The sequence below is a fragment of the Lepisosteus oculatus genome, chromosome 20 (genome assembly GCF_040954835.1).
Source record: "Lepisosteus oculatus isolate fLepOcu1 chromosome 20, fLepOcu1.hap2, whole genome shotgun sequence".
Classification (NCBI taxonomy): domain Eukaryota; kingdom Metazoa; phylum Chordata; class Actinopteri; order Semionotiformes; family Lepisosteidae; genus Lepisosteus; species Lepisosteus oculatus.
In genome coordinates, this window is record NC_090715.1 from 12726953 (window position 1) to 12752568 (window position 25616).

The 25616-nt window shown below is 46.8% G+C and overlaps 1 protein-coding gene across 1 annotated transcript in view; it reads left to right on the forward strand.

Moving 5' to 3' along the window:
- The first annotated feature begins 1267 nt into the window (after positions 1–1267).
- The window catches only part of sntb2 (syntrophin, beta 2), a 52844-nt gene continuing 28495 nt past the window's right edge, over positions 1268–25616 (forward strand). Inside the window, exons 1-3 of the mRNA XM_006641172.3 lie at positions 1268–2206; positions 19715–19928; positions 24420–24627. Coding sequence (XP_006641235.2) covers positions 1489–2206; positions 19715–19928; positions 24420–24627 — 1140 coding nt within the window. The 5' untranslated portion in view covers positions 1268–1488. The remainder of the gene's footprint in view (positions 2207–19714; positions 19929–24419; positions 24628–25616) is intronic.

Sequence of the window (25616 nt, forward strand, 5' to 3'; positions counted from 1 at the left end):
GAAACTATTTTCTAAAAAAATATCCTTTTTACTTTAAATAACTCTCAAACTCTTGGATGAATGGCTGCAAAAGTGTTTTAAATTCCGTTTCAGTTCCCACAGCATGAAGGAACACGCTGGGCTTTTTGAAGACTGGAGTGTTCCTGAGGGTCAGGGTAATTTGTCAAGTCTACCATAATTCTGCCAAGCACGATCAGATGTTGTGCATTTTTATGCCACTAGGTGGCAATAGCGACCCACAAACTTGAACAACATTTGCTGCGCTCTGTTTTTAAATGCGCTTCAAGAGTCAACGACAGATCTTCTGGATCAATATTAAGTGACTGTGGGACTTCGCCGAGACTACACAGTCAAGACTTGACAATGCAGTGTACTGTATATGTCACTTGAAGTAAAGTCTGCACTTACTGTACAATTTCAAGGCAAGAGACTCGATCAAGCCTGGTCGCAGGTCCAGATTGCTGACCACTCATCTAAAACTATCACCAAAGTTATACTGTAGTAACTGTGATCACGTGAGAGAGATTTGCTATTGTTATTTTTTACTTTATGGAAATACTATTTCAAAAATGATGCAAGCGAGAGAAGGCCCGTCTTGAGTAAAGAATTATTTCCTATTCTCCGTACCAAATAAATTCCCCTCCCTGGTTGTGGCACTGGTTGTGTGTCGTGGTTGTGCTACCCAGTGTGAAACCACCTTCAGCCTTACACCTTCAAATCTCTATCCTTTCAACTCAGTTTTGATCGAGATGGAAATGACTTAGCGCCCTTAAACTGTCCCTATCTGATAAACACCTGAGGCAAGGGGTGCTCTCTTCTTGAACTCTTTCCACAGCTTTTTTGTTGTTGTTGTTGTTGTTGTTGTTGTTGTTGTTGTTTTTGTGGTGCCGTGTGATGGCCAAAACTAACAACGCCATCCCAAGTAAAAGTCAGTCATTGAGAAAACACTTGGAAGCCCTCGAGTGCTAGAGGTCTCCTTAATGGAGCGCATTACTTGCTTCATTGATCGACAGCACGCCAGTTGTGTGTGTAATTGCGACACATCGCGTTAGCCGCCGGTCCCCGGCCGCGTCTGGATGGTTTTCGGCTGGCTGGTCGGGGTCAGGGCCCGGAGCCCCCCCGCCCACATGCGGCGACCCGCAGCCGGACACGTGTAGTTCAGGAGCAGGTATTTTTTGACAGGAGAGGCCCTTCCTCCTTATGAATAATAAACAGCCCCGTTTCCACGATTGGCCGCCGTCTCACCCTGCCCCGTTGTAAAGTTTTTATCCCCACCACCCTTCTCCTCTCCTCGGCTTTCCTTCATGAATAAATAAAAAAGTCGGTCTAACCTCTTATTTTCTTTCGCGAGTCAACTCGACTTCCAGCGCACTTTTCTGCTCAATGGGTTTGTGGGTGTGACGGGTTTTGCTTGTAACTTGGCGCTGATAAAGAAGGGAAAGAAAAAGTTGAACAACTATGACGGGCGTAGTTTAAAAAACGACCACGATGGCCGTCTGGACGAGAGCTGATAAGAACGGACTTCTGGACCTTCTGCTCCGGGACCGCTGGATTAGGGTCCTGGCAGAACTCACCCGTGAGACCCTAACTTTGACAGCGGATGCCGAGCCCATCGGACCGGGCGGCAGTGCGGATTACAGCCCCTCGCCGGGCCTGTGGAACGGGCTGTCGAACGGGACCGAGTCGGGCGGTCCGACCCGGACGCAGAGCCAGCACCCGAACCACGGCGCGCTGAGACGCACCGGGAGCCCGGCGGGCGGCGGGGTCAGTCGGGCTCAGACCGACACGGGCTACGCTTTCGGCAGCCCGGGCTCGGGCAGGATCGCTCAAGATAACGGCACCAGCTCCGACCTGGGCAGCCCCGGCTCCAGTTACGGCAGCCCCGGCTCAAGCTTCAGCAGCACCGGACCCCTGAGGCTGGGCGATACCCACCCCGGCCTGGAAAGTGCCGGCTCCGAGGCGGTGCGGAGAGTGCGAGTGGTGAAACAGGAGTCCGGCGGGCTCGGCATCAGCATCAAGGGGGGACGGGAGAACCGCATGCCCATTCTCATCTCCAAGATCTTCCCCGGGCTCGCCGCAGACCAGAGCCGGGCGCTGCGGGTCGGCGATGCCATCCTGTCGGTCAACGGCAACGACCTGCGGGAAGCCACGCACGATCAGGCCGTGCAGGCGCTGAAAAAGGCCGGCAAGGAGGTGACTCTGGAAGGTACGTGATCGCAGACGATCTCGGGGATTCACCTCTTTAGGCCACGGCGGTGGGTGGGAAAAGGTTTGTGCGCGGACTTCACCGGCTGGGACCGAAGTCGTGCGCGTAAAACTGGAAAGCGCGGAGGTTATTATTATGATTATTTTATTTTGTGTGTGTGTGCGCGCACAGAGATGAAGTAGCGAGACGAGCTTCTTTGAAGTGTTTTTGACTGCGGCATGCCTCAATCCGTCAACGAAACTCGGGGCTCACGGAATGAGGGAATCAATTACATTTAAGGGGGAATCGTAAATGCTTAAGATGCGAGTCAATTGGACAGATTTTTCGTGATGCAGGGTTCAGAAAATGTTGCTCCCTTGTTTTACACTGAATGCAGAAGTGCTTGTGGGATACCTTCATGCTCGAACTTGGGTCTACTGGGTACTTGAGCATTTCAGTGTATACTCGCCTTCTTTTAAAGATTTATATAAGCAAGACAGACGGCGCTACTCTGTTTATATTGCTGGTCGTTTCAAGATCCCGTCTAAGACCCTATTCCAGTCTTCAAATCCAAGCGCCTTTCTTCCTAAATCCCGTCGTTATCTGGAGGTGAGTGATCTGATGTACATGTTGAAACACCTCGCCGGCATGACACGCTCGTTACAGCGCCGCGAGGTTTGCAAAGGTGAGGCAGGTTGTTCTGGTGACTTCGACGTGTGTGGTTAATAACTGGAGCCACCGCCCTACTATTAATGAGCTTTTGATCGATCAATTAGTCCCCCTCCTCAGACCAGCTGGTACCGAACTGCAGCGGTGTCTCTCTGTCGAGCTCCGACAGGAAGTACGTCGCCGTCAAACCCAGTGTTTTGGAGAACATTTCACAGCAGTCATCTGTTCTCGTGGTTAAACATTTCACGCATTTTTTTCCAGTGTACTTCCTACACGGTGTTCTGGTATAAGTGTGTGTGTGTGGGGGGATTTTATAGAAATATTTTGCGCTGATCTACTTTGTCCTTCTTTGCGTAGCAGATAACAGTATGTACTGCCTTTCATCATGTGCTGGGCTCATAGTATAGCCTAGTTATCTGGAAAAATGGGACAGGAAACTCGTTCTGAGCCTTGTCCTTCGTTTTGAAGTTGCAGGAGACAGTTTCTCGTGCCATTCCTCCCACATTCACTGGAGTGTGTGACGTGAGGCGGGAGGCACAGGCTCCTACAGTGCTCCTCTTCACCGCTGTTCCTGCTGAGCCTGTATCTACAATGTAAGACTTGGGTCTTGTCTGGGAAAGCAGACACCCTGCTGGAGGCATAGCAGTTAAAGCAGCCAGCATGTCCTTGGAGAGTGGGAGGAAGCTGAAACCCCCCTTATTTGTGTGGCCTGACATGCAAACACCACACAAACGGTACCTCGGTTCAGAATCGAAGCCAGGATCCAAGAGCTGTGATGCGGCAGCCAGCGCTAACCTCCATGCCCTCATGTCGTCCCAACTGCAGGTCTGTGCGTCTGAAACAAAAACAGCCGGTGTGCTGTCCTTGCAGTTGTGCAGTACTTTCTGTCCACCCGTTTTCCAACCTCTTCTATCGGCGCGGTGCTGCTGGAGAGCCAGAGCCTTTCTCGGCGAGCACTGGGCGTAAGGCAGGGTACACCCTGGATGGGACACCAGTCCATCGCAGGGCACACACAGGCCCGAGCATGCTCACACTCACACTGTGTCACCGGGGCCAAAGTAGCAGAAGCCAGTTAACCTATTAAGATATTTTTGGACTGGGGGAGGAAACCGGAGCATCCGGAGGAAACCCCAATAAACTCGGGGAGAACATGCAAACTCCGGGCAGATAGCACCCCAGCAACTGAACCCAGGGCCCCAGCGCTGCGAGAGGGAAATTCTCCCGCCGACACCGTTCTTTCCATTAGACCCGTGTACCTTTCGTATTCAAGGAAAGCAATAAAGAATGCTTTTCCAAAATCGAGTGGCTCCTGTGTCTTATCCTAGAGTGCTGCTGTCCCCTGGTTTCAAATCCTCTTTAAATCATCGTGTAACTATTTAGGTCAAACTTTAGGTAGAAATGGAAGAAACTGACTTATGTTCTTTTATAATGGGAGAAGTCATGGAATGCGGTCAGATTATATTCATCCGCAGTGTCCTCCCTAGCTCCTGGAATGGTTGCAGAGGACAAAATTTGGACCCTCTTGTCCGAATCCCGTCCTTTTTCACTGGGATGGACCCGGGCTCGGAGCCTGGCTTGTGCCTGAAGCTGTTGGCAGCTCCGTTGGTAATGACCCGGAGGGTTGATCCCACCGGCGCCCTGGCCTGACCTTCCCGGTACTCTTCCGGGATCGTCCCCTGCCCGCGCGCTGGCCGAATGAAGTCCGCGGTCACGGGTTCGAGTCTGGGCATCCCTGCTGGCCGTCACGATGGAGCTCGGTGTGCTGGGGCTGGAGGAGAGGAAGCAGTTTGCTTCTCCGGGGGGACGCGCCAGTGCAATTAACCTGCTTAGGGACCCTTGGAACTTGTATTAAAAAAGAAAGGAATGAAGTCGCAGAATGTGCCCCTGCACTACAGGCGCGCTGACGTATTTATAATTAGTTCTCCCGTTCTGTTACATAATACAGTCTTAACGGGCTAAGAGAAAGCGCTAATCTGGAATTAGCACTCGTTGCTGAGACACTCCTCTGCATTGGCCGAGGCTGGGGGTGGGGTTGGGGGTGTGCGACTTGATTTCTCGGTACCCTGCCCGAGGGCCTGCGTGCGTGGGTTTTGTTGCATTTATCGCTCTGTCGGAGGAGGTGGAACGTGGGGAAGACACTGAATATGATTGCCGTTTTACTGCATCTATTCCCAGGCCTGTTTCCATCCCTCCTTCTTTGCAAAGACTTACCTAACAGTCAGTTCCACTTACTCACCTAATCCATTTCATGCTTAACCCGTGCGACGGGAGACTGTCAGTTCTGTAATGATGCCAAAAGGGTGGGAAACTTGCTCTAACTGTTACTGTAAGATGATGGGTTTTAGACGAATCATGTTAAATAAAACACAGGTAGACCCCGGTGCTGTGATGCCCAGGTAGGGGAACCCCCAGGAGGTTGGGCTCAACTCAGGTGATCTCTGCATAGTCTCACCAGACACAGTCTCCTGAGGTCACTTTGTTTTCATGCTGTGTTTACTGGTAGTGTTCTCGTTTCAGCTGTTTTCGTATTTAGGATATCATACTGTATCTGGTTTGATAACGATGAATAAAATTGGTGCATTCTTGCTACAGATTTTAATCAATATTGGCTTTACTCTCTGTTAAGCGCATTTAGACAAAGTACAACCTTTCCTGTTTCCCTGCATGGTAGACTGAAATCATATAAATCATATAGCCCGATTGCCTGGGATCTGAAACAGATTCCCTGGGTTCTTGAACAAAAAGAATCCATAGCTGGTTGTGAATTTCAGATCCGTAAGTTCCTCTAGTAACTGACTGAGGAAGCTCTTCTCTCTGGTAACCTTTATTACGTTTTTACATGCAGAAACCAATTTTGAAATGGCCCATGGGTGTAATTGAACGAGTGACTTGTTAGCTCGGTTGAATGCCTTGTGTTCTGTGCACCAGTATTGGTAAAGAGCTGACAAAGGTGTTAAGTGTTGAACACGACTGCTGTTAAGATTTGGCACAAGATTAAGAGGAAAACGGTATTGGCAGAGATCATTGGAAAAGAAGGTAAAGAGCAGAAAATCATAAGGGTAGGAGTATTAGGTTGTCCCTAGTGCAGATCAGCCTTGCTTCTGTGAAAGGCTGTCACGGAAATTATGTTTGGTATTTGGGGATTTTATTAAGTTTAGGCAACTTACAGTACAATATATTTCACTCTGGCAGCTGCAAGAATGGAACAAATGTACACTCCTGTGAATTTGTCTTAGTCTGTGTTGTTCTGCAGAGATCTTATACTGAATTTCTATCCACTTTGTTTTAGGATAAAAGCTTATCCTAACAGGGCTGTACTTTGTAGTCTTGCAAGTGATGTTCTGTATCTGTAGAAATGAACAAATGTTGCTCTTGTATAGCTGACCTGACTGATTTTGCCTCAAGCAGTGCGGATTGTCATACACTGATTTGCCTGAATATCCGATCGGTAAATGGATCCGTAGGTCTGACGGAACTCCAGAAGGAGTCCTTTGTTGGATTAAGTGGCCCAGGATACGAAATTAGGAAATACATTAAGTTTAGCCCATTTGTTTTGGTGAACAAATGCTTGGTTTCTAAACAGATTACCACGAATACTGACTGGTGGCAGATCTGTAATACCCAGATTATTAAAACTAAATCCCCTTTCATTAAAAGGGCTGCTTAATCCCTATTTTATTCATTCCTTGTTTTTTTTATTGACCTCTTTATCCTGAAGCAGATGTTTCTCCACTTAAAGATTTCCTAATGCTGGGAGCCAGAAGTCAAAATGGCCGTCGTGGGAACCAACCGTCCCTGACTCGATGTGATTTGTTTGTAGAATTGTTTAGCCAAATGAATTGGCTACAGATTCATCTGCTGCCACAGAGACTGGGATTTGCATATTGAAAGCGAATGGTATTTGACATTAAAAAACGCTCACAACAATGAGAACAGGAACAAAGCTGCAGGGGTTTAATTATTGTTGCTACCTTACCCAATCGATTCTTGTTCCTCAGTCAGAAAAAGGGGTGGTCATTTTTGCATTCTTGATTCCATCTTCATGCTATGTTCAGTCCTAAGATATGATTTTACACTCTTATTTCTGCCGAAAGTCATTCTTTTAATTTTTATGCCTTTCTTTCATTCAGAGCTTGAATAGTCTTGGATCATTTGTAGTTTGTTAAATGACTTTTGTGTTTGAAAGCTCAAGGATTCACATCCTCAAATACCGGCAGCATTCTTCAAACTAGACACTGCAAAATGGACGACCTGATCTTTCATCGACTGCAAAGAGACGTGCAGGGATGGTGGGTTCGAAGTCTGTGCCTCAGCAGCTCAGCTGGGTAACTTCTTATGGACTCCCAAAGACCGAAATCTCATTCTAAAATACACTGCTGTTAACCTTGAAGAAGAGCATTGAGTTAGATTTGTCAATAGCCTAGATGTATATGAATATTTTGAAAGAAGGCCTCTCTTATTGCCTGTTCTCGCCAGGAACATGTTTTTCAACAAAACCCCCGTTTCTAGGCACTTGTTTTTTTTGCACAAGTTCCAAGTTGGATGATGAAATGCTTATTAATAAAGGTGAGATAAGAGCCGCGTGCTGTTAAACAGCTTTCAGTGCCTGTCAGTTGGGAATGCAGCTTGCACAAAAATCAGGAAATTCTTCCCAGGTTTCCTTGATTTATTGCTGAGCTGCCATTTCAATGTTGAGAAGAAACTTTTTTGGGGGGGGTATTTTGTGAAGCATTTCACTTCTGTCCCCCAGAATTGTTTACTTACTGGAAGTCCTAATTTCTGCCCGATAGCTCTAAGGGACCAGGAAGATATAAAAGACCGAGATTCAAACAATTTTATTTTAACACGTCTTATTGAAGCCTCCTGTAGGTCAATGCACAGCTCGTCTAGCATTTCTTCGTGTTTTGTAAGACCTAAAACCTGACTAAAGCACTGACAGCAATTAGTAGAGAGACAAAGTAGTTTCAAGTGGACAGAATGCAAAAGAATACAATACTTTTGCTGTTCATTGTGGAACCCAGTTTAACGTAGTGCATAGCCAATAGTAGTTTAAAGGCTTTTTATAATAAATTCCAAGAGCAGGCCAAGACTCTTGTTACCTAATATAGTCATAGACTATTGTATTTTGATGTTCCTCTCGGAGTGTGTGAATTACTGCGTGTTGTTCATTTTGCTGCGGTCTGCGTAACGTATGTTTAGAAATCTGCCTAAAATGTGAAGTGATGTCATTTCCTCGCCCCTCAAGTGCCTTTGAGCCAGTGACTGCAACGGGACCCATCGAACTGCTGAAATCCACAGCCCCCTGCCTTTTTAAAATGAGCACGCCGAGCGTTGGTGGAGCGGTCCCACTTTTCCGACAACACTTCTAAGTCCGTGGAATAAATAACAACCTCCTCTGTCTGTGTCAGGCCCTGTGTGACCCCCCCCGAGGCACAAGCCCCCATATGCTGCTTTGGTTTCGTTTGCCTCCGTTTTGTGCTTGGCCTTGCGTCCCATGCAGAGGATCATCCCTGTGTCAGTATGGTGGGGGCTCTGAAGAAGCAGCTGTTTCTGATTTAATCTGCGGGGTGTGTCTGCCCTGCAGCCTGCGTTTTCGAACAGCTCCGTCTGAGGGAGTAATTATCAGGACTGGCAGTAGAACTTATGCAGAAGGTGCTTTTTTTTGTTCAACGATGCATGGACGCGCGCTTCTGAAAACGACGACAGAGCAGCCAGCTGTGAGAGGTTAGAGATTAGGAAAATTGGCTGTAGGACAGTACGGTTGGACCGGAGGGAACATCGCCCTTCTACGACATAACCCCTTGCGATGAGCGAAAAGCTGGAACGCCAGGGCAGGGGGCTGGCAGCTTTCTTTCCAGAGATTTCCTGCTGCCGCCTCATTAGGCGGTTTCGAAAGCGTGCTCCGCTCTCATTAATTTCCTTGGCCCTGGCATGAAAGGCCGCCTGGGAAGAGTGGGGAGGCTTCGCAGAGTTCTTTTTGGAAAGCTGTGAAGGGCGCGCTGTTCACGTTCCGCTGCGAGCTCTCTCCTGTGGCGGCCCTCGGCGAAGCTGTCGCGGTGCGCTGCGAGGAGGGGCTCGGCAGCCCGTCTCGGCTCGGGCACATGTTACTGTGGAATTAACAGAGGAGGCGTAGCAGGTGACGGCTTTCCTGAGCGACCTTATAATAATATTGTTTCCTCGCTCTGTGACGCGGCACCTGAGTGTTTGTTTTCTAGGGACGGTACTGGGGGAGCTGCTATCCAGTGGTGGCCCTGGTCTGTTCAAACAGCTGTAGAGCGGACCTGAGGCCTAAGAGCAGGCCAGTCTCTCCTGACAAGTGCCAAAAAGAGGTTCTGTATAGGTGCCAGAATGAAACCAAGAAACCGACATTAGGTTTGGCTAAAACCGCGTAGCACTAAATTAAAAAAAGAACAACTGCGATATTTTTATGGAGCCTGGATAAATGTTGGCTGTATGTCACAGGAGCCTCCTTCCCGGTCTCCCCCTGCTCCATTAGACCTTTTCCGGGCTAATCTCATTGTTGACCCGCGAAAGAAAAAGGATAAGAGAGACGTTTTGTTTGACAAAGACTGTTTTGACAGCGTTCGCCTGAAGAAGTGTCAAGGAATTGGTTTCGGCTTCCCATAAGCCGGGCTGAGCCAAGAAAAGATGGATTGTTTGCAGTCGGGCGCAGAACGTTTGGCACCTGCTAGAGGGGCTCCTTGGCACAGAGACTGGCACTCATGAAAGCACTCTTGGGCGCGCGGCCGGGAAGATCTGGGTTCGAAGCTGCCCAGCTGGCAGCAGTCGGGGACAAGCAAGCTGGCAGAATCCGGCCATTCTGCTTCCATATGCATGCGTTTGTGTTTTCAACACAATGAAGGCGCAGACCGGTGCTGTGCTGTGGCTTAATGAAGATTAAATCGCCGCCAACGGTTTTCTATTCTTCAGCCATGCCCCCGTGTGGGAGATGAAGACGTCGCCTTCTTCAATGGCAGTGTTTGGACGTCGGTCACATGCGCCGCTTTCACTGGGGCCTGGCCGTGGAAGACGGAACTGAGCTTTCTCAAAAGCTTAAAAAAAAAGTACGCGCACAGCCATGTCGGCTGCTCACCCTCCTGTGGGGCACCGTGGGTCTGTTGAACGATCAGTAGCTCTGCCAGGCGGGCGTGTCGGGGGAGTGTGTGCACAGGTCCTCACTGATTGGTTGTGGCAGCATGACAAGCTGATTAACAGCAGATGATTGGATGGATGTAAAACCGTTGATTGTTTTTTATATTATAAATTAATTAGCGCTTGCCAGTTCCTATCACATGGGAGGCCAAGTCTTAAGACTTTAAACAGTGTGGAATGAGAAGAGGTTATAGTCTTTCCCATGGTGTCGGTGTGGAGCAGTGGTTTCGAGTTCTGGGTTTGTCACTGGAAAGTTGTGGGTTCAAAACAGGTGTCTTTGATTCTTTGAACACTAGAGGTGTTTAACTCTCCTAGCTGCTTTTTCCGAACAGCCAGATGCTTCTCTTGACATTGGTTTTGGTTGAGCCTTAGCATGAATTACAGCTGCTGTGGCTCTTAACCATTGTGTTGGCTTTGAGAGGGACCTGTGTTTTATCTTCGAGGTGCTGCTCCGGGTCATGGCTGCCCCGCAGGCTGGAGCTGGCATGGTTTTATGCTCCAAGTGATCGTCAGAGATTCTACACTGTCGAGAAGAATTTCACACTGTGGCCCAAATCTCTAATGCAAATAGTGTGATCTTGTTGCTAAGGATGTATATTGAGAACTTACTGCCAATAAAATCTTCTGTGGGAAGATGAATGGTCCTTTCCCATCTTTTCTCACTCTGAGGCTAAAGAAATCTATTTGTTTTCATCAACATAAAGCATTTTTGCAGTAAGTTAAAGCGCACACAGGACTTAGTCAAACTTGGGAGTAAAATGCAAATCCCAACACTGATCATTTGTCCAGAGAACTCTCCAAAGGAAGGCTTTTCTTTGTACTTTTTATTAGTACAGTTCTGGTGTCTAGTATTATTCCACAGTACTGTCTTGCACTAGATATCCCTCACTCGCAAGGCTAAATACAGTACAGTGCCCCCTTAGTGTTAGCAGGCAAGGCGACCTCACTTTGCTAGAAATAAATTAGTTATAGACATTACTGTTCTTTTGCACATCTGTCCTGGCACAACAAGTGCTTTTGTGTGAAAGCGAACTTTTTTTTAATCCCATTCCTAGGCAACGCTTCAGATAACTTGTTCCAGCTTGGTAGGTATTTTTCTGCTTATAAAACATTTTAGCAGCACATATCAATGTGGCTGAAAAGCACTGAGGATTGTTTCTCAGGGGCCTGGATTAATTCAGACCTCTGGCCCGTCCACCAGTCAGACGTTCCAGATCCAGTAGTTCATGGTGACTTTGTGCAGAGCAGACAGAAAGCTGTTTGCATACTGGGATTTTGTGACTAGTAGATGTAATAATATAATGCCCTCATGCGACCGATACAGGAAAACACACGTTTCAAAAGAGTGATCTGTCCATCCATTTTCTTCAGTTTTATTCAACACAGTGTTGCGGGAGAGCTGGAGGCTATCCCAGCAAGCAGTGGGCCTTAGTCAGGATACACCCTGGCCGGGACACCAGTCCATCACAGGGCACACACAGACACACTCACACCAGGGCCAGTTTTCCCAGAAGCCCAGTAACCTATCGGCATGCCTTTGTGTAAGTGTGACTGTGAGAAGAAACTGGAGATAGACTAGGACGTGCAGTAGTTAATTCCACCCTTGCGATACACACTTGCACATCCAAAAGGTGACCTGGGTTCAGAAAACACAGTTCATCAAGTGGAATCTGGCCAGGAGATAGCCCTGTGTTTTTACATTCTTGTTTAAAAAGCGCAGCATGCTTAAGAGTTTGAGAGGGTATCGCAGCATTTGGATAGTTCCTAATTCTAACCTCCCTGTGCCTCGACACACACATACAGACACTCTCCACCTTCAAACAATAAACCGCATGCCAGCTTTGAGGAGGCAAACAGGAACCGAGAATCCAAATCCACAGGATACTGGATACTCGGATACCATGGGCCTAAAACCACTCTCAGAATTCATATGTGCAAAGCCATCAATCTGAAAATGAAAGCTGCATTTTAAACGTGATTCTGAACAATTTTCCAGTTGGTTGTGGTCATGGTGGCTGTAATGTGTTTTTTTTTTTTTTAAGAGCTTGCTGACTTAGTTTCGAAATGCTACCAGCGGAAGATGTTGCTATTTGTGTAGAGGCATCTATCTCATGCACAGGGAACGGATTTATTTCTGCTCCTGTCTTGATGTGCTTCCTGTGCGGATCCCAGCTCGGATGTTGGGGAATTTCGGGCTAACACAGCAGGGGGGGCCACCCTACAAGACTCTTCTGTGTCCGTGAAAGGGCCCGTTTCTAAAATAAACATGACTGGCATGTTCCTGCCTCCCTGCAGAAAAGAAGAAATGCCAACCACTGCCATTTCTTCATAGTCTTACACCAGCGCCCCGTCATGGCATTGCGCATAGTGCTGTGTGGTATCATCTTCCAGGAGGTTTTGAGATGAGATTAAAGGAGAATCCTAGGCATTCAGGACGGGTGGACAGCTGGCAGATGAAAGCTAATGCAGATCAGAGCACACTTCCTGCAAGTGGGAGCAGACTGTCCTCCCGTAAAGGGTGAAATTGAACATGAAGGAGCGAACAATAGAGTGGAGTACCACTGCACATCATTGTCCTCATCTCTTCCGCTGCCTGGAAGCTGTTAGAAGACCGAAGGATGATGGGATCGTCACAGCTGTGCTTCTGGGATAGGCTGTAGCTTGACACGGGAACAGACGGTTTATCTGGTAGTGGATGCAGGATGCCATGCAGCCAGTTTTGCCAGTGTGGGGGTTAGCCGGACAAGGTAAGCTGCTGTGTCTTGAAGCAAGCCAGGTAATCGGCTTGAGTACCACGGCTGGGTGGCTCGTTCTGGACTCCACAGCCCTTCAGATCGGGTCGGTATCGATGGATAAAATCTGAGCCTGGAAAAGAGACTAGCTTGCACCGAAACAGGTGAGATGGTTAGACCCAGCTGTGACTTGTGGATGCACGTCAAACGAAACATTCCCAGAAGGCAAGTGAAAAGCGACTCCCCCATTTAATACAAGCCGGAACTTTCCTTAAGCACGTTCAGAGTCGGTGCTGTATGTTGGCTAAGCCCGGTGAGAATTATCCATTACTGTGAAAGGCACAAACGTGCGCTGTTCCAATTAAAAGAAAACTGGAATTCAGTGGAGAGGTCTCTGAAACGTGACTGACAGCCTCGATTGGATTAGACTGTTTTTAAATTGAAGCCGGTCTCTGACCTTATTTCTGCACTTCGGAATGAGATTGGAGACTTGATCTGGTCAGGAAGTACAGTGACAAAGTAGCTGTCAAAACTCAGAGCTACAAAGTATTTCATTCCTAAAGTGTTTAGGGTTTGTGATACGTTTTTACAAAGACTTTTTTGTTTCCCTCTCCATCTTCTCTGTGAATGTGCTGTTACAGGTTTGCCAGCTGGCCTAAAATTCCAGTTTTGAAAGTGGTGTCACTGCGGTCAGTGTGTAAACCATTGTAGAAAGTGAACTGATTAGATTTGCTCACTTAGCTGTTTACAGAGAATCCAGGCCAGTGAGCAGATGGCCAGTATGATCACATTTTTGTCTGGGGCTGAGAAGCAGCCTGTTTCTCTGTATACAAGGCAAGTGTGTCACTTGGCTAAAATCCTTCAGGCCTCACGTACCAGATGATTGAACAAATTTCTTAATTAATGAGTAATTTAGCAGTGTTCCCATCATTTAGAAACCGGTGATTTAGGGTCACCAATAAGACGTACAGGACTGCAGACCTATGGCCAGGACATTGCTGTATTTGATGAGAAAGAACATTATGTTCATCAAGTTTGGTTAAAGACGCCATGTTTGGTTAAAGAGAGAATTTTCTCCCCTGCTGGCTTTTTTTTAGCAAACCCAAACTCTTTCTTCAAGCAATGCTCTCTTTCCTTACCGTTGGTGGGAGCAGAAATATCACCGTTACAGCAACAGACTGTGTTGTTCTTTAACAGTTCTTGTATAACTCCCTTGTTTTAAGCTGCTGTCTTGGGGAGATGCATAACCGAAAGGGATTTTAAGGCAAACGGTGCACTTCACGTAAGTGGCTGAGATTAATTCGTTTTCCCTTTCTCCTGCTTTTTGCTTGTCTGATAGCCTGTGTGTTCGGCCTGCTGGAAGTTCTGGTGTGGATTAACGGAATGGACAGGAAGAAGGGAGATCCAGGCAGAGGCTGTGATTAAAACAGTGCAAAGGAGGCTAATATAATCTGAAGAGTTTTAGTCATGACATCCACCGGCTTTCATTAGACTGGGCCCCGGGGCCTTTGAGGAGGAAGCAGATTCTCCAGTGTGGCTCACAATCTTGAACAGAGACAGACTTTCTCAGAGCTACTTCTCTGGCCTGGGTCATCTGCAGGCCCTTCACACATAGGGTGGCTGCTAATCCTCTGTGTTTTCTTGGTTGCTTCAGTGATGAATATTAGACTGGCTTGTGCTTCCTTCCTACACAATCCAGATGTTTGTGTGAGGTGTCTCTGACGTCTAAGATTCAACAAAGGGAAAAGAACCTACAACCAAAATTACAGAAGTTTCAAATTGAGACAGCTGGCCTTTTAAAAAGAATAATGGAAGGTCGTCTTCTTTGCCTGCTCTCCGGAGCTGTGGGAGCCTGTCCTGGTGAATTTGCCCTGCCCTGTTCACTATGAGCCATGCCAGGCTGTACTGCACCTCCACAATGTCACTGTAACCAGATGCGCTTGCAAGTTCAGTGCAGTATATACACCATGCACACAGCTACATGAATTGTAGCATGAGACAGTACAGATGGCTTCCCAGAGAGGAAGCCAATAGATATAATTTAATTGACACATTAGGTCCTTTTTTCCAACAATATTGAAGTATAAAAAAGTCAAAAATGATTATACTGTATGTAATTATGTAGGGAGGGCTTTAAAAGACCATTTTACACATAGGTCATGCAATCATTGATCTGCAAGGGCAGAATAAAGAGTTCCCATAGAAGGATGTTTTCTTATTCTTTAAGTGAAGTAAATGGTTATCAAACCAGAAATCACATACTGTACATTCCACTGTTTCTTCGTGGCACAAACAGAGAGGTACTGTGCCGCATCTATGTAGAAGCTTTTGGGCGATCGCTCACCTGAAAGCCGAACCTCATGGGCCCTTCAAGGTTTTTGCGGAGCTGGAAGGGTCAGGCCCTCGCGAGTAAGTGCCGTCTTTGGAACTGGACACGGTGGCTTTGCTGCCCCAGGACGGCTCTGGCAGGGCTGAGCTGTCCGGTCTGCTGGGGGGCCTCTTGGCTCTCTGTCTCAGCCGCTGTGGCGGGAGGGGACAGATCGCGGAGGAAGGCCGGGGGGGGGGTACGGGTTCCAGCTCTGCACAGAAACCTCTTGGCAGGGGATGACAGGCTGCTGCTGAAGCCGATCCGCTGTCGGATTCCAGAGCTTGAAAGCCTGTCGTGGATAACGATCGGTCCCTGCCGACTGAAGTGGGGACGTGCAGCGTTCTAGCGTTTCAGATACCTCAGGCTCCAGCTTCAGGGGAAGAAGTAGTCTTTCTGTGTACTTGGAGGCTGCCCCGGGATAAGTGTATTCCCTTTTATTCCAGCTCCTCTCTACAGGGTCTCCGGTGTGCCTGGCATGCACAACAAAGAGCGCTTGTGTGGGGATACGTTCCGAGAGCCAAGGGGCTGCGTGCTGGTGCTGTCGGAGCTCTCCAGGGACGCGGTTACCCAGAGACCTGATGGGGCACTCGGCCGACGGGCGTGTCCGACTGTTGAAGTGCCCTCTTCCCCGCGGCTGCCCGATCCGGGCTCCTGGGGGGGTCCCGCCCCAAGGTGCTGTCGGTCCCGCCCAGCCCGGCGGCCGCGGCGCCACAGCCCTGTTGGAGCGGAAAAAGACCAACCCCGCAGCAGAAGGGTTGGCTTTATAGCCATTTTGATGTATTGAGTTTTTTTTTTAATCTGCAGCAGCACATGAAAAAGGCCTTGTCAACAGCCTCGGAGTCCCACTGCTGTGTGTAGAAACCTCCCCCCTGAGAGCATGTGACAGAGGGTTATAGTCCCAGCTTGTGCCTGGTGTGGTTTTTCCACTGGGATCTTCGATGTGCACACGAAGATGCCCTTGGAAGTATATCGATGGTACACAGGAGAACTCTGACCTGAGAGTCCCGTTCCCGTGAGCAGAGACGATGAACGTCGCAGACTCCTGTTCTCGTATTCAGGATTTCTTGTGTTCAGCTGCATAAGATCGTAGAGCTCCAATTACTGGTGCCAGTGGGAATGTTCTTTGTGGTCACACATGCCAGAAGCCTGCCTGTTCTTACTCTGTGGCAGAGAGCTTTCATGTTACAGTGTTTTGAACAACCATATTTTTCAAGCGGCCTGGTTTTGGTTCGTTTTATTTCTTTCTCCATCGTGTCTTGCATATTGTGGTTGGATCTTTCCACCCCCACTGTCTAACTATTTCTGCAGACAATGGCTGATAAGGAAGAAAGTCCTGAAGGCAGAAAAATGGGTTGTATGTGCCGGGTTATGGCAATTTAAGATGAACAGTTCCTGTACCGTCTGGGTGTATCTGGTCTTCCTGTCTCGTGGATGACTCTTATGATCCACAACAGTCGATGCTTCACATTGTGTTCAAGATGGTCAGGCCTGTATTCAACCTGGGCTTCAGATTTTAGTTTTCTGTGACTGGACACAATCTTTTGCCTTATTTTATGTAACAATTTAAACGAACCAAACTCCCATATCAGGGCTGGGTTGGAAAATATTTCCTGTGAATTGCCATCTCGGGTGTCTCCACATCTGGAGAGCCGGAAGTTAGTTTGAACCGTTTCCCTAAGGTAACAGAACACAAATATTTGGAAACTGAAGGAGAGAGACTATGGGGGGGGGGACTGAAACTGAAGGAGTTACTAAAGGGGTGGACTTGGAATTTGGCTATAAATAGGATGCAGTAATTTGTAGACCATAAACCTCGGAAACTGAAATGACCCAGACAATTCTGACAGATCTGCCCAGCTCTAATGACTCGGGGTACAGCATTTTTTTTTCGGTCAAATGCCTTCCCTCTCACTTTACAATTTAGAAGCTCGTGAACAAACGAGCACGTGACCTTTAGCTGTGGATCTGGGGCTGCTAATGGCCTCTCTGCAGCTGGAGGTGAGAAGTCAGGAGGAGAGATTCCTTAGGGATTCAGAAGAGCAGGGTTATTCGCTTGGAAAGAAGTACTGGGGGAAGAGAATGACAACAGTGTCGACTGGAACAGTGGAGTAATTAAAGTAGAATTCCCCCGAAAAGTTTGGAATGAGATGCGTGTGTTCACCCCATTGTGCTCGTTAGAACAGCCTTTTACTCTGTAATGTAATATGTAATCCAAGACATATTGTTTCTTTAACAAAGGTCCTTTGATCTTGGGATAAAAAGAACAAATCTCTCAGCACAGATCTACAGAGCAGATATGGTCCTTTAGGAGTTGGCCTTCCTGACTCCTGAACGACTCGTGACCAGAGAGTTATGGGCTACAGTATCGTCAGTACTGAGCGAGACTCTTGTCCAGGGTGAGGAAAAGCTCTTCTGACTGGCGTTGCCTCTCGCATAACATTCCCAATGTCTGGAATGTTTTTTTAATTGAACTTGACAATTCCCATACTGTCAAATATTAAACCAAGAAAATATTAATAAATGTTATACTAATGTTTCAGTTATCCTGGGACTTCATCTTTTTATTTAAGTAGAATATTAAAAAAGGTAGCATGTATTTATCTTGGTCAGGCTGGAATAAGAGAATTAAGAGAGGGGGCTTGGCAGGGCGATCATCTTGGATTTGCTGTAGTGGGGGAATTAAGAGTGGGTGTGGCTTTCTTGATCCATCCTGTTACTTAAAGTGAAAGCCTGTAGCGTTTGAGACAATCACGGGAGCTGTAGAGGAAGGCTAGTGGCGAGGAGCATCACAAGTTCATTTTTTTTAACAAGAATCGTTTTTTATGCGTCTGATGAAAAATTCATAATGCAAGAAAGAAAAGAAAATAAGTGCGACTCCCAGTCCTGCCACAACATTGAATTCCAAAGAGTACATTAGAGCCGTGCCTCTCCTCTTAAAGATGCAGAGTATCAGTGTAGAGTGTACTGAGGTTTTCAGTTGCAGTTAATACCTGACAAACTTGACCCACAGCTTCAGTTTAGGTCAGTGGTTTGAGAGGGACTGCTGTCATTTAGATGTCTCATCACAGCTGAATTGAATCTGGGTTCCGTTAAATTATTATTAATTATTATTAATAATAGTTCCTTACTGTTTTATAGCGATTTTCTGGACATCATTTATAAAGGCCATGATCATGGGATGAGAAGTTGAAGTATTTCATGGCTAATGCAGAGCTGGTCTAGCTCGAGGCTGGCTCACCCCTGAACCCTGAAGAGTGAGTGGGTTAACGTCCCAGGCCCTGCTCAGCGTGTTAAGATGTGTGCAGCGATGTTTCTTTGCCGTAGAGATCGCGGCAGTGTACTACACTTGAAACACAGGCTCCTACTTGCCAGAATGTTTTTTTTAACCATCATGGGATGATAGCTCTTCCTTTTTCTGTTTTAACAGGCCTCTCCAGTAACTCTCTTTAGAAAACATTGCAGTGTCAGTCCAATTCAGTTACCTCATTTCCTGACTGTCTTTGAGGTTGGTAGAGGAACATTTTTCAGACCCTATTTTTTTTTTTTTGCAATGCTTCTGTTACATCATAGAAGATATGTGCAAATATTGGCCTCTGCTAAGAAAGGTTATAAAAAACCTCTTCTGTAAGGTTTAAGGAATGACGGCAGTCTTGAGTCTGGTTAGTGGCTGTAGTCTGTTGCAACTTAAAAATCCAGTGCCTTCAAGTGAAATCAAGTGACATTTTTTACAGGTATTTTGCCAACCTTAAAGAACATTAAATTGTATAAAACTGTTAAAACTTATCAACATGGTGGCTGGCTTCCAGCGAAGACTTTTTTAGCTAATGTTGCATGTGAAACCAATCAGGCTGGTTTCATTAAGCACCATCAGCACTTGTCATGGGTTGACTACTGTTACTTTTGTGTATTTTGTCTATTTTTGTCTGTGACTATTTTCAAAACAACATTTAAAACATTTGGTGAACATGATGTGCAAAACAGACACGCCAGGGTTGTTTTTATTTTTTGGGGTGGAACTTTTTTCTTCACACGGTTACCCCCATGACCCACAATTTCCACTGGGAGCCATATTTTCCCCGTCCATGTGTTCAGGTAACAAACGTGACGGACTGTGTCAACTGAAAATGATAGCAAAACCAAATGATAACGAGCTGCTTGGCTTCTGTGTTCACTGGCCTACAGGTTGACTAACTCTGACTGTTTGCAAGGCCAATGACGTCTATGTTTTGAGGGTTATTAGATGGCATCTATGATCAATAGATTGAGCAAAGCCTCATCAAACAAGACATGATCAGTTGATTTCTGATGGTCTCTAACCATCTGTCAAACAAGACATGATCAGTTGATTTCTGATGGTCTCTAACCATCTGTCAAACAAGACATGATCAGTTGATTTCTAATGGTCTCTACCATCTATCAAACAAAACATGATCAGTTGATTTCAGATGGTCTCTGACTTTTACGATTCTAATCTACAGGTGGGCGTCTGTTTCCATATAGCATGGAAATAGACCAATGCTGACAGCAGAATGGCTTCACTGAGCCCTGCCGGCACCTCTGTCATGCTGCACTGTACTGAACGGCGCCCTGTGCTCTTCTTCTCTGCAGTGAAATACATCAAAGAGGTCACCCCACTGTTTAAGAAGCCCTCTCTGGTGGCAGACCTGGCCTGGGACGGCGTGCCGCCCCAGTCGCCCAGCCTGAGCGGCAGCGAGGACTCGGGCTCCCCCAAGCACTGCGCCAGCTCCAAGGACAGGAAGGTCATCCCCCTGAAGATGTGCTTTATCAGCCGCAACCTCACCATGCCCGACCTGGAGAGCAGGTACCTCTGCCCTGCGAGGGGCACGCGGGGAGCCCAGGCGCTTGGCCGTCTCAGCGCGGTGGTCCTCTTCCACGGTGAAGGCTTTAAAATCACGGCAAGCGCGTGACAGTGCACAGAGAGGTGTGGTCTCGCGCACGGGGGGCTCCAGTTGTGTCCCCTGTCTTCCCCCCCCCTTAAAGAGACCTGAGTTCTAATCTCATTCGAGCAGCAGCACCTGAAGCTGTTGAACCAATAAATAAGCCAATGACTAGCCGATGGAAGCCGAGAGTCCAGCTAGGAAAACCTGCTGGCACGCCGGCCCCCCAGGGACAGGACTGGGGACCCCTCGTCTAGCATGATGCAATTGCTAACAATCTGCTCAAGTGTAGAGGAGCAGGTTATAAAGAAGTGTTCTGCTTTGCTCATTCAGTTCTCGCCGTGCGCACTGGAGTCTTCTTAATCGCTTGCGCTGTCCAGGCGTTCAAATGATTTCTTGATTTGCTCCCTACTGTTACGTGTTACTTGCTGCTTGCTGCTAAAATCTGCTACTTGCGGTTTTATGATCTTAATGCATCATTTAATGAAAATTAACCTCATGTCTTTCTTTCATGGAGATAAATGGATGGATTGCGGTTTAATACTGCGTGTCTGGCGATTTTGGGGCGATTGTAGCCTTTGCAGTGCTTGGTGGCTGCTAACAGCAATTGAAGAAAACGCTCTGAATGAATGGAGACTCTTGTCGGGTGTAGAAGTTGTCAGAAACTCTGCGTTCTTCTGTACTGATGGCACTTTAACTGAGTGTGTTGCGTGGCTGTAGAACTGCACCTGTCTCGGCTTGCTGAGAGAGAAAGAATGCGCAGTGGCAGGGATCCTATAACTGTACTGCAATCTGAGTTCTGTTTATTTTGCAATCATTCTAAGCACATTTTAAAGAGCAGTCTACTCCACTGAGGTGCATATTGGTTTAATGTGCGGTATTTAATGCTTAGGTGTACAACAAAATCATTTTTGTTTGCCCAATTTAAGCATGTGCATGTCTCCTCTTCACTGTCTCAGAGATGGTTATCTCTTTGGAACCCCACCCCCAATACTAGAAATCTTGCAAAACACCCCTCATTGAAATTGGAGCTCACTCTCTAGGGCTCAGAGCACTTGAGTGAGTTCTGCTGAGTCAGAATCAGGAAAGTGAGATGTGCTCATTAAGAGACTGTAGTAAAGGACTGTGATACAGTAACACGAGATAGCAAAAATATTTCTGTGTAGTATTTCAGGCTGGATTTACCCACAGAGAAGCAACGAGTCATAGCTACATTTCTTACCATTACTTTTTCTCTCAATTCTAGATTTACATAGGGCCAGGAGCACACTCTGCTTATCGAACATGAGCATTTGGATGAAAGAACGTACAGTAGATATCCTGTTTGGGTATCGCTGTGACACATGTCCGTGTATAGTGTCCTTAAGGTAACCAAGAGGTTAGAGTTTTACTTGGGTCAGTACAGCTGTGAAACATGAGTTGCATTGACATTTACACACCAGACAATGTATGTAGTGGTCCTTTCTGCACACCTGGTGACGTTTCTCTGGGCGAAGCGGCCGAGCTCGTTTACTTTGTAATATTAAGATGCACTTTTTTACACATGGGTAGGATGAAAAGACTGAGGTCTAAGATTTTGTTGAAAGGTGGTGTCATCTTGCTGACAAAAGATAACAAAATCTACCACATAAAAGGAAAATCCACCTTTTATTTTAAAAACCGCTATCATTTATTTTGATTCTTGATTATAGGCAGGTGATTCACTGTTACCAAATGCAAATGAAACTATTCAAGCACAACTGCCTTTGAACAGATTTTGCATCGGTGAAGTTACTTAGGCATAGGAGTGGCTCTGTATCATGGAACAGTGAAGGCCTTTCTCATTAAAAAATAAATCAGGCTCAGTGCCACTGCACTTTGAATTTCCGGTTTTACCTTGATGAGTATCTGTGGAAGACCGGAATATGTAAGGATATAAAATCCTCTTCTATCATGCATCAGTCTGAGAATGACAGCTTTATTGTCAGGCTTGGCAGCTGTTTGACATTGGGACTCCGTTCAAACCGGCTGGATGACTCTCGATAATCTCCTGGAATGTAAACAGTTGGCCATTTCTAGGAAACCAGTGGCTTAAGCGCAACAAGCAACCAATCGGTTCTGCTTATTGTTTCTGCGTGTTTCCAAGCATCATGGGCCATTTTCCTTCTAGACTGTCTGAAGATGTGAGACCAGGTGCCCATTTATTTGTCCGTCGCTTTGGATACAAGCTCTTGCACAGCTGGGTGCTTTACTGGACTGGTCTGGAAGAAGTGCCTGCCCAAAGGTCCAGATCCTTCACCGCTGCTCCAACCAACAGCAAATTGAAATGAATGCCTCTCATAGGAGCAGACTGGGAACACTAGCTTGAACAATGAAACACTTTCCTGAAAATGATGCAGCCTCCATCATTGTACACAGATTTCTTGGGAGTTAAGGTTACTCTTCTTGTGGATACTTGTGATCACAGTATAAGATATATTGATGTACTATGCTGTGTATACAGTATACCTGTAATACGGTATATGTACAGTATGTGCTCAAAGACCACAGGCATAGATAGTGATCTGGAGAAGCAGTAGATAGTTGTGTTGCGTGAAGTTCAAGATGAACTCTTAAGTTCAGACATAAACCTTAAAAAATAGGCAGTCGATTAACTGACACCGTTACCCACATGAGAAACATACCTTTTATCTGTCCGTTTCACAAATCTCTTAGTAATCAGGGCAAAACTGCTGTCTCTAGAACAAATGAAATTGTCGTTGTTAAAGGTGTTCGGGTTCAATTACTGCAGCCTCCCAGGGCTGTAGTGTATAGGATTCACTTTGTTTATACCTGGAAGTTCAAGATGAAAGAAGACGGCGTGTTTCGTCGCGGGTGATCTCTCGCCTCTCCGGGGCCCCGGTCGTGCCGCGCAGCAGAGACTCCACTGCGGAGTTGAGCAATTTCCTGAACTGCGCTTATTTTTCCTGCGGGTGTTTTATTACCGTGTCGCCGGGGCGACCCCCACTGCAGAACTCTGCCGCGCGTGTTCGAGGGGGACCGCAGGGTGTTTAATCAGTAACTTGCGCTCACCCGAAGAGCTAATTTTCCCCATTAAGGTTGTTCTCATTACAGAGGATGTGCGGTTTCACGAAGGCTCTGTATTTAGCGCGCACCGAGCTGTTATCCAAGCTGATTTCAACGGGATCAAGCGGTTAGGCAGCTGTGGCCGTCTGACTCACTGGACAGAAATGTACTTGTAATTTGGAGGAAATTTGTTGAGCTCGTTTGGCTGCGGCCCAGGCTGTTTTTCCCTGCAGGCTTTGCGCTTTGCTTGGCGAGCTAACCACAATCCCTTTTCAATTCCACAGCACGATCTGACTTTTATTCTTCCCCTTTCCACAAGCCTTCCCTTCACACACTGACGAGGGGCTGCAGCTCGGCTACAGATGATAAAATGACTCTTTCGCTGCTAGTTCTATGTTTGGGGTGACTCTACTCCCCCCCCCAGTGATGTCCCTGAATGATAGCAGAGAGGGAAGTTCCTCCCAATTCAATTCATGTTGAATAGACATTATCAGGTGACGGTCTGTCTAAGATGAAAAGTACACCCCCCAGTTCTCTTGTGGTAAAAGGACTCATGGATTACGACATTGAATATAATGTGACAATGATATCAAGTTTCATTTATATAATAATAATAATAATTGCTTACACTTATATAGCGCTTTTCTGGACACTCCACTCAAAGCGCTTTACAGGTAATGGGGACACTCCTCCACTACCACCAATGTGCAGCCTCCACCTGGATGATGCGACGGCAGCCATAGTGCGCCAGAATGCTCCCCACACATCAGCTATCAGTGGGGAGGAGAGCAGAGTAATGAAGCCAATTCATAGATTGGAACTGTATTGAGATCTACACCACAAAATCATAGACCGTTAAAGTGTAAGATATATCCGAATTAACACTGAAGGCTCAGGCCTTGCAAAATGCAGTTTCAGAACGTTTGAAACAGAGTGCAGTAATGCACTTTGAGTGAAAAGTGGTCCATTTGAAAATGGTACAGCCGGTTTTTAAATACCTAGCTCAGGTGGGTAGCTGCGTTAGCATGCGTAGGCTGCAAAGGAACAAGTAATGGGCTGGTTTATTCCATGCTGAAAAGAGAAGAAAGAAAGCACAACATTTTGGCTGTGGAGCCTTCTTTTGGTGTGAGTTAATTGTTCATTTAATTACCTATATATGTTTGTGTAAGAAATATACCTTTGGAAAGGAATTGGCAGATGGCTAAGTGCATTTCCATTGGGGAAAAGGCTAGATTAAGGCCTTTGTCAGGTCTGCCAGTGTTGGAGCTCTGTTCTGCATGTTTATATGGCAAAGTAGTTTCACAGGTCCTGGCTCAAGTAGTGTCTTATTCAGAATTGCTTCTTCTCACATGCCGACGTCTGCCCAACAGGCTGATCGAGCTGCATTCCCCGGACGGCAGGAACACGCTGGTCCTGCGCTGCCAGGATGCCCCCACGGCGCACTCCTGGTTCACCGCCATCCACGCCAACATCGCCGCCCTGCTGCCGCAGGTCCTGGCCCAGCTCGGCTCCACGCTGGGCTCCAGCAGCGCCAGCAGCCACCGCGAGGTCAAGCACATCGGCTGGCTGGCCGAGCAGGTGGGGCACCAGCCTGGGGTGGGGTTGGCACACTCCAAACATGAGGGAAGTCTGGTTTTCTTCCAGTTCTCCCACATGCCCCTGATAAAGACAAGTGCTGGCACTGCAAAATCCAGGGATCTTTACATCTGTTCTTCTCTTCTGTGCCTCAGTTGGATTACCAGGACTTCACTGGCTGTATTATTTTGGCAAGACGTCCTCAGTGCTAGAGATGAAGTTCTGGAAGAAGAGGAAATGCCACTTCTGTGGCTCTTTCAATTTGCTGACATCCTTGATTTCTCTGCTGTGCCAGCAGTAGCCTCGTCCAGTCCTGGGCATCTTGTAGGTCTTCTAGCTCCAGTATATTCAACTCCTTAGTTGTAAAAGCCTTGAGTTAATTGATTTATTATTATTGATTAGTGCCTCAAGTGATCAGAAATCATTCACAGCGCTCTCACCCTCCTCAATGAGCAGACTTCAGAGGTCAAGATGTGGCCTGGTTTTCTTTCCGTGTGTTCAACACCTGCAACATTACAGTACCTACCGCTGTGCTGCGTCTCAACCCAGGTCTTGCATTGTTCGATCGCGGCTTAGACTGACATTTTACACAAGGGCAGGAAATGCAGCAAAAGGGGAGGGGAAAAAGCAACAGGAAGACCTTGGTTTTTAATGCCTTGATGTGGCATTGTTGTGAACTGGTTTTCTGACCTTTGCGATCATTTGCAGGGTACCAACCTTTTAATCATGTTTATCAGTCTGCTGAGCGGAAAGCAGATTCTGTCAAGCACTGAAAGTAAAAGCAGAATTTCGCAAAAAAAAAAGCAAGTCTAGATTAACACTCAAGGATGTACAGTACCGGCTATATATTTTAATTAGGTTCATTTTTAAAGTCTAAAAATAAATGTCTGTTTTAAGTGTTGAGTTAAGATCTTCTGGAATCTCTGGATTTAAACTTTTTAAATGCATTTTAGGGAAGTTAAGATTGAGAAGTAATGATGCTAAAATGTTAA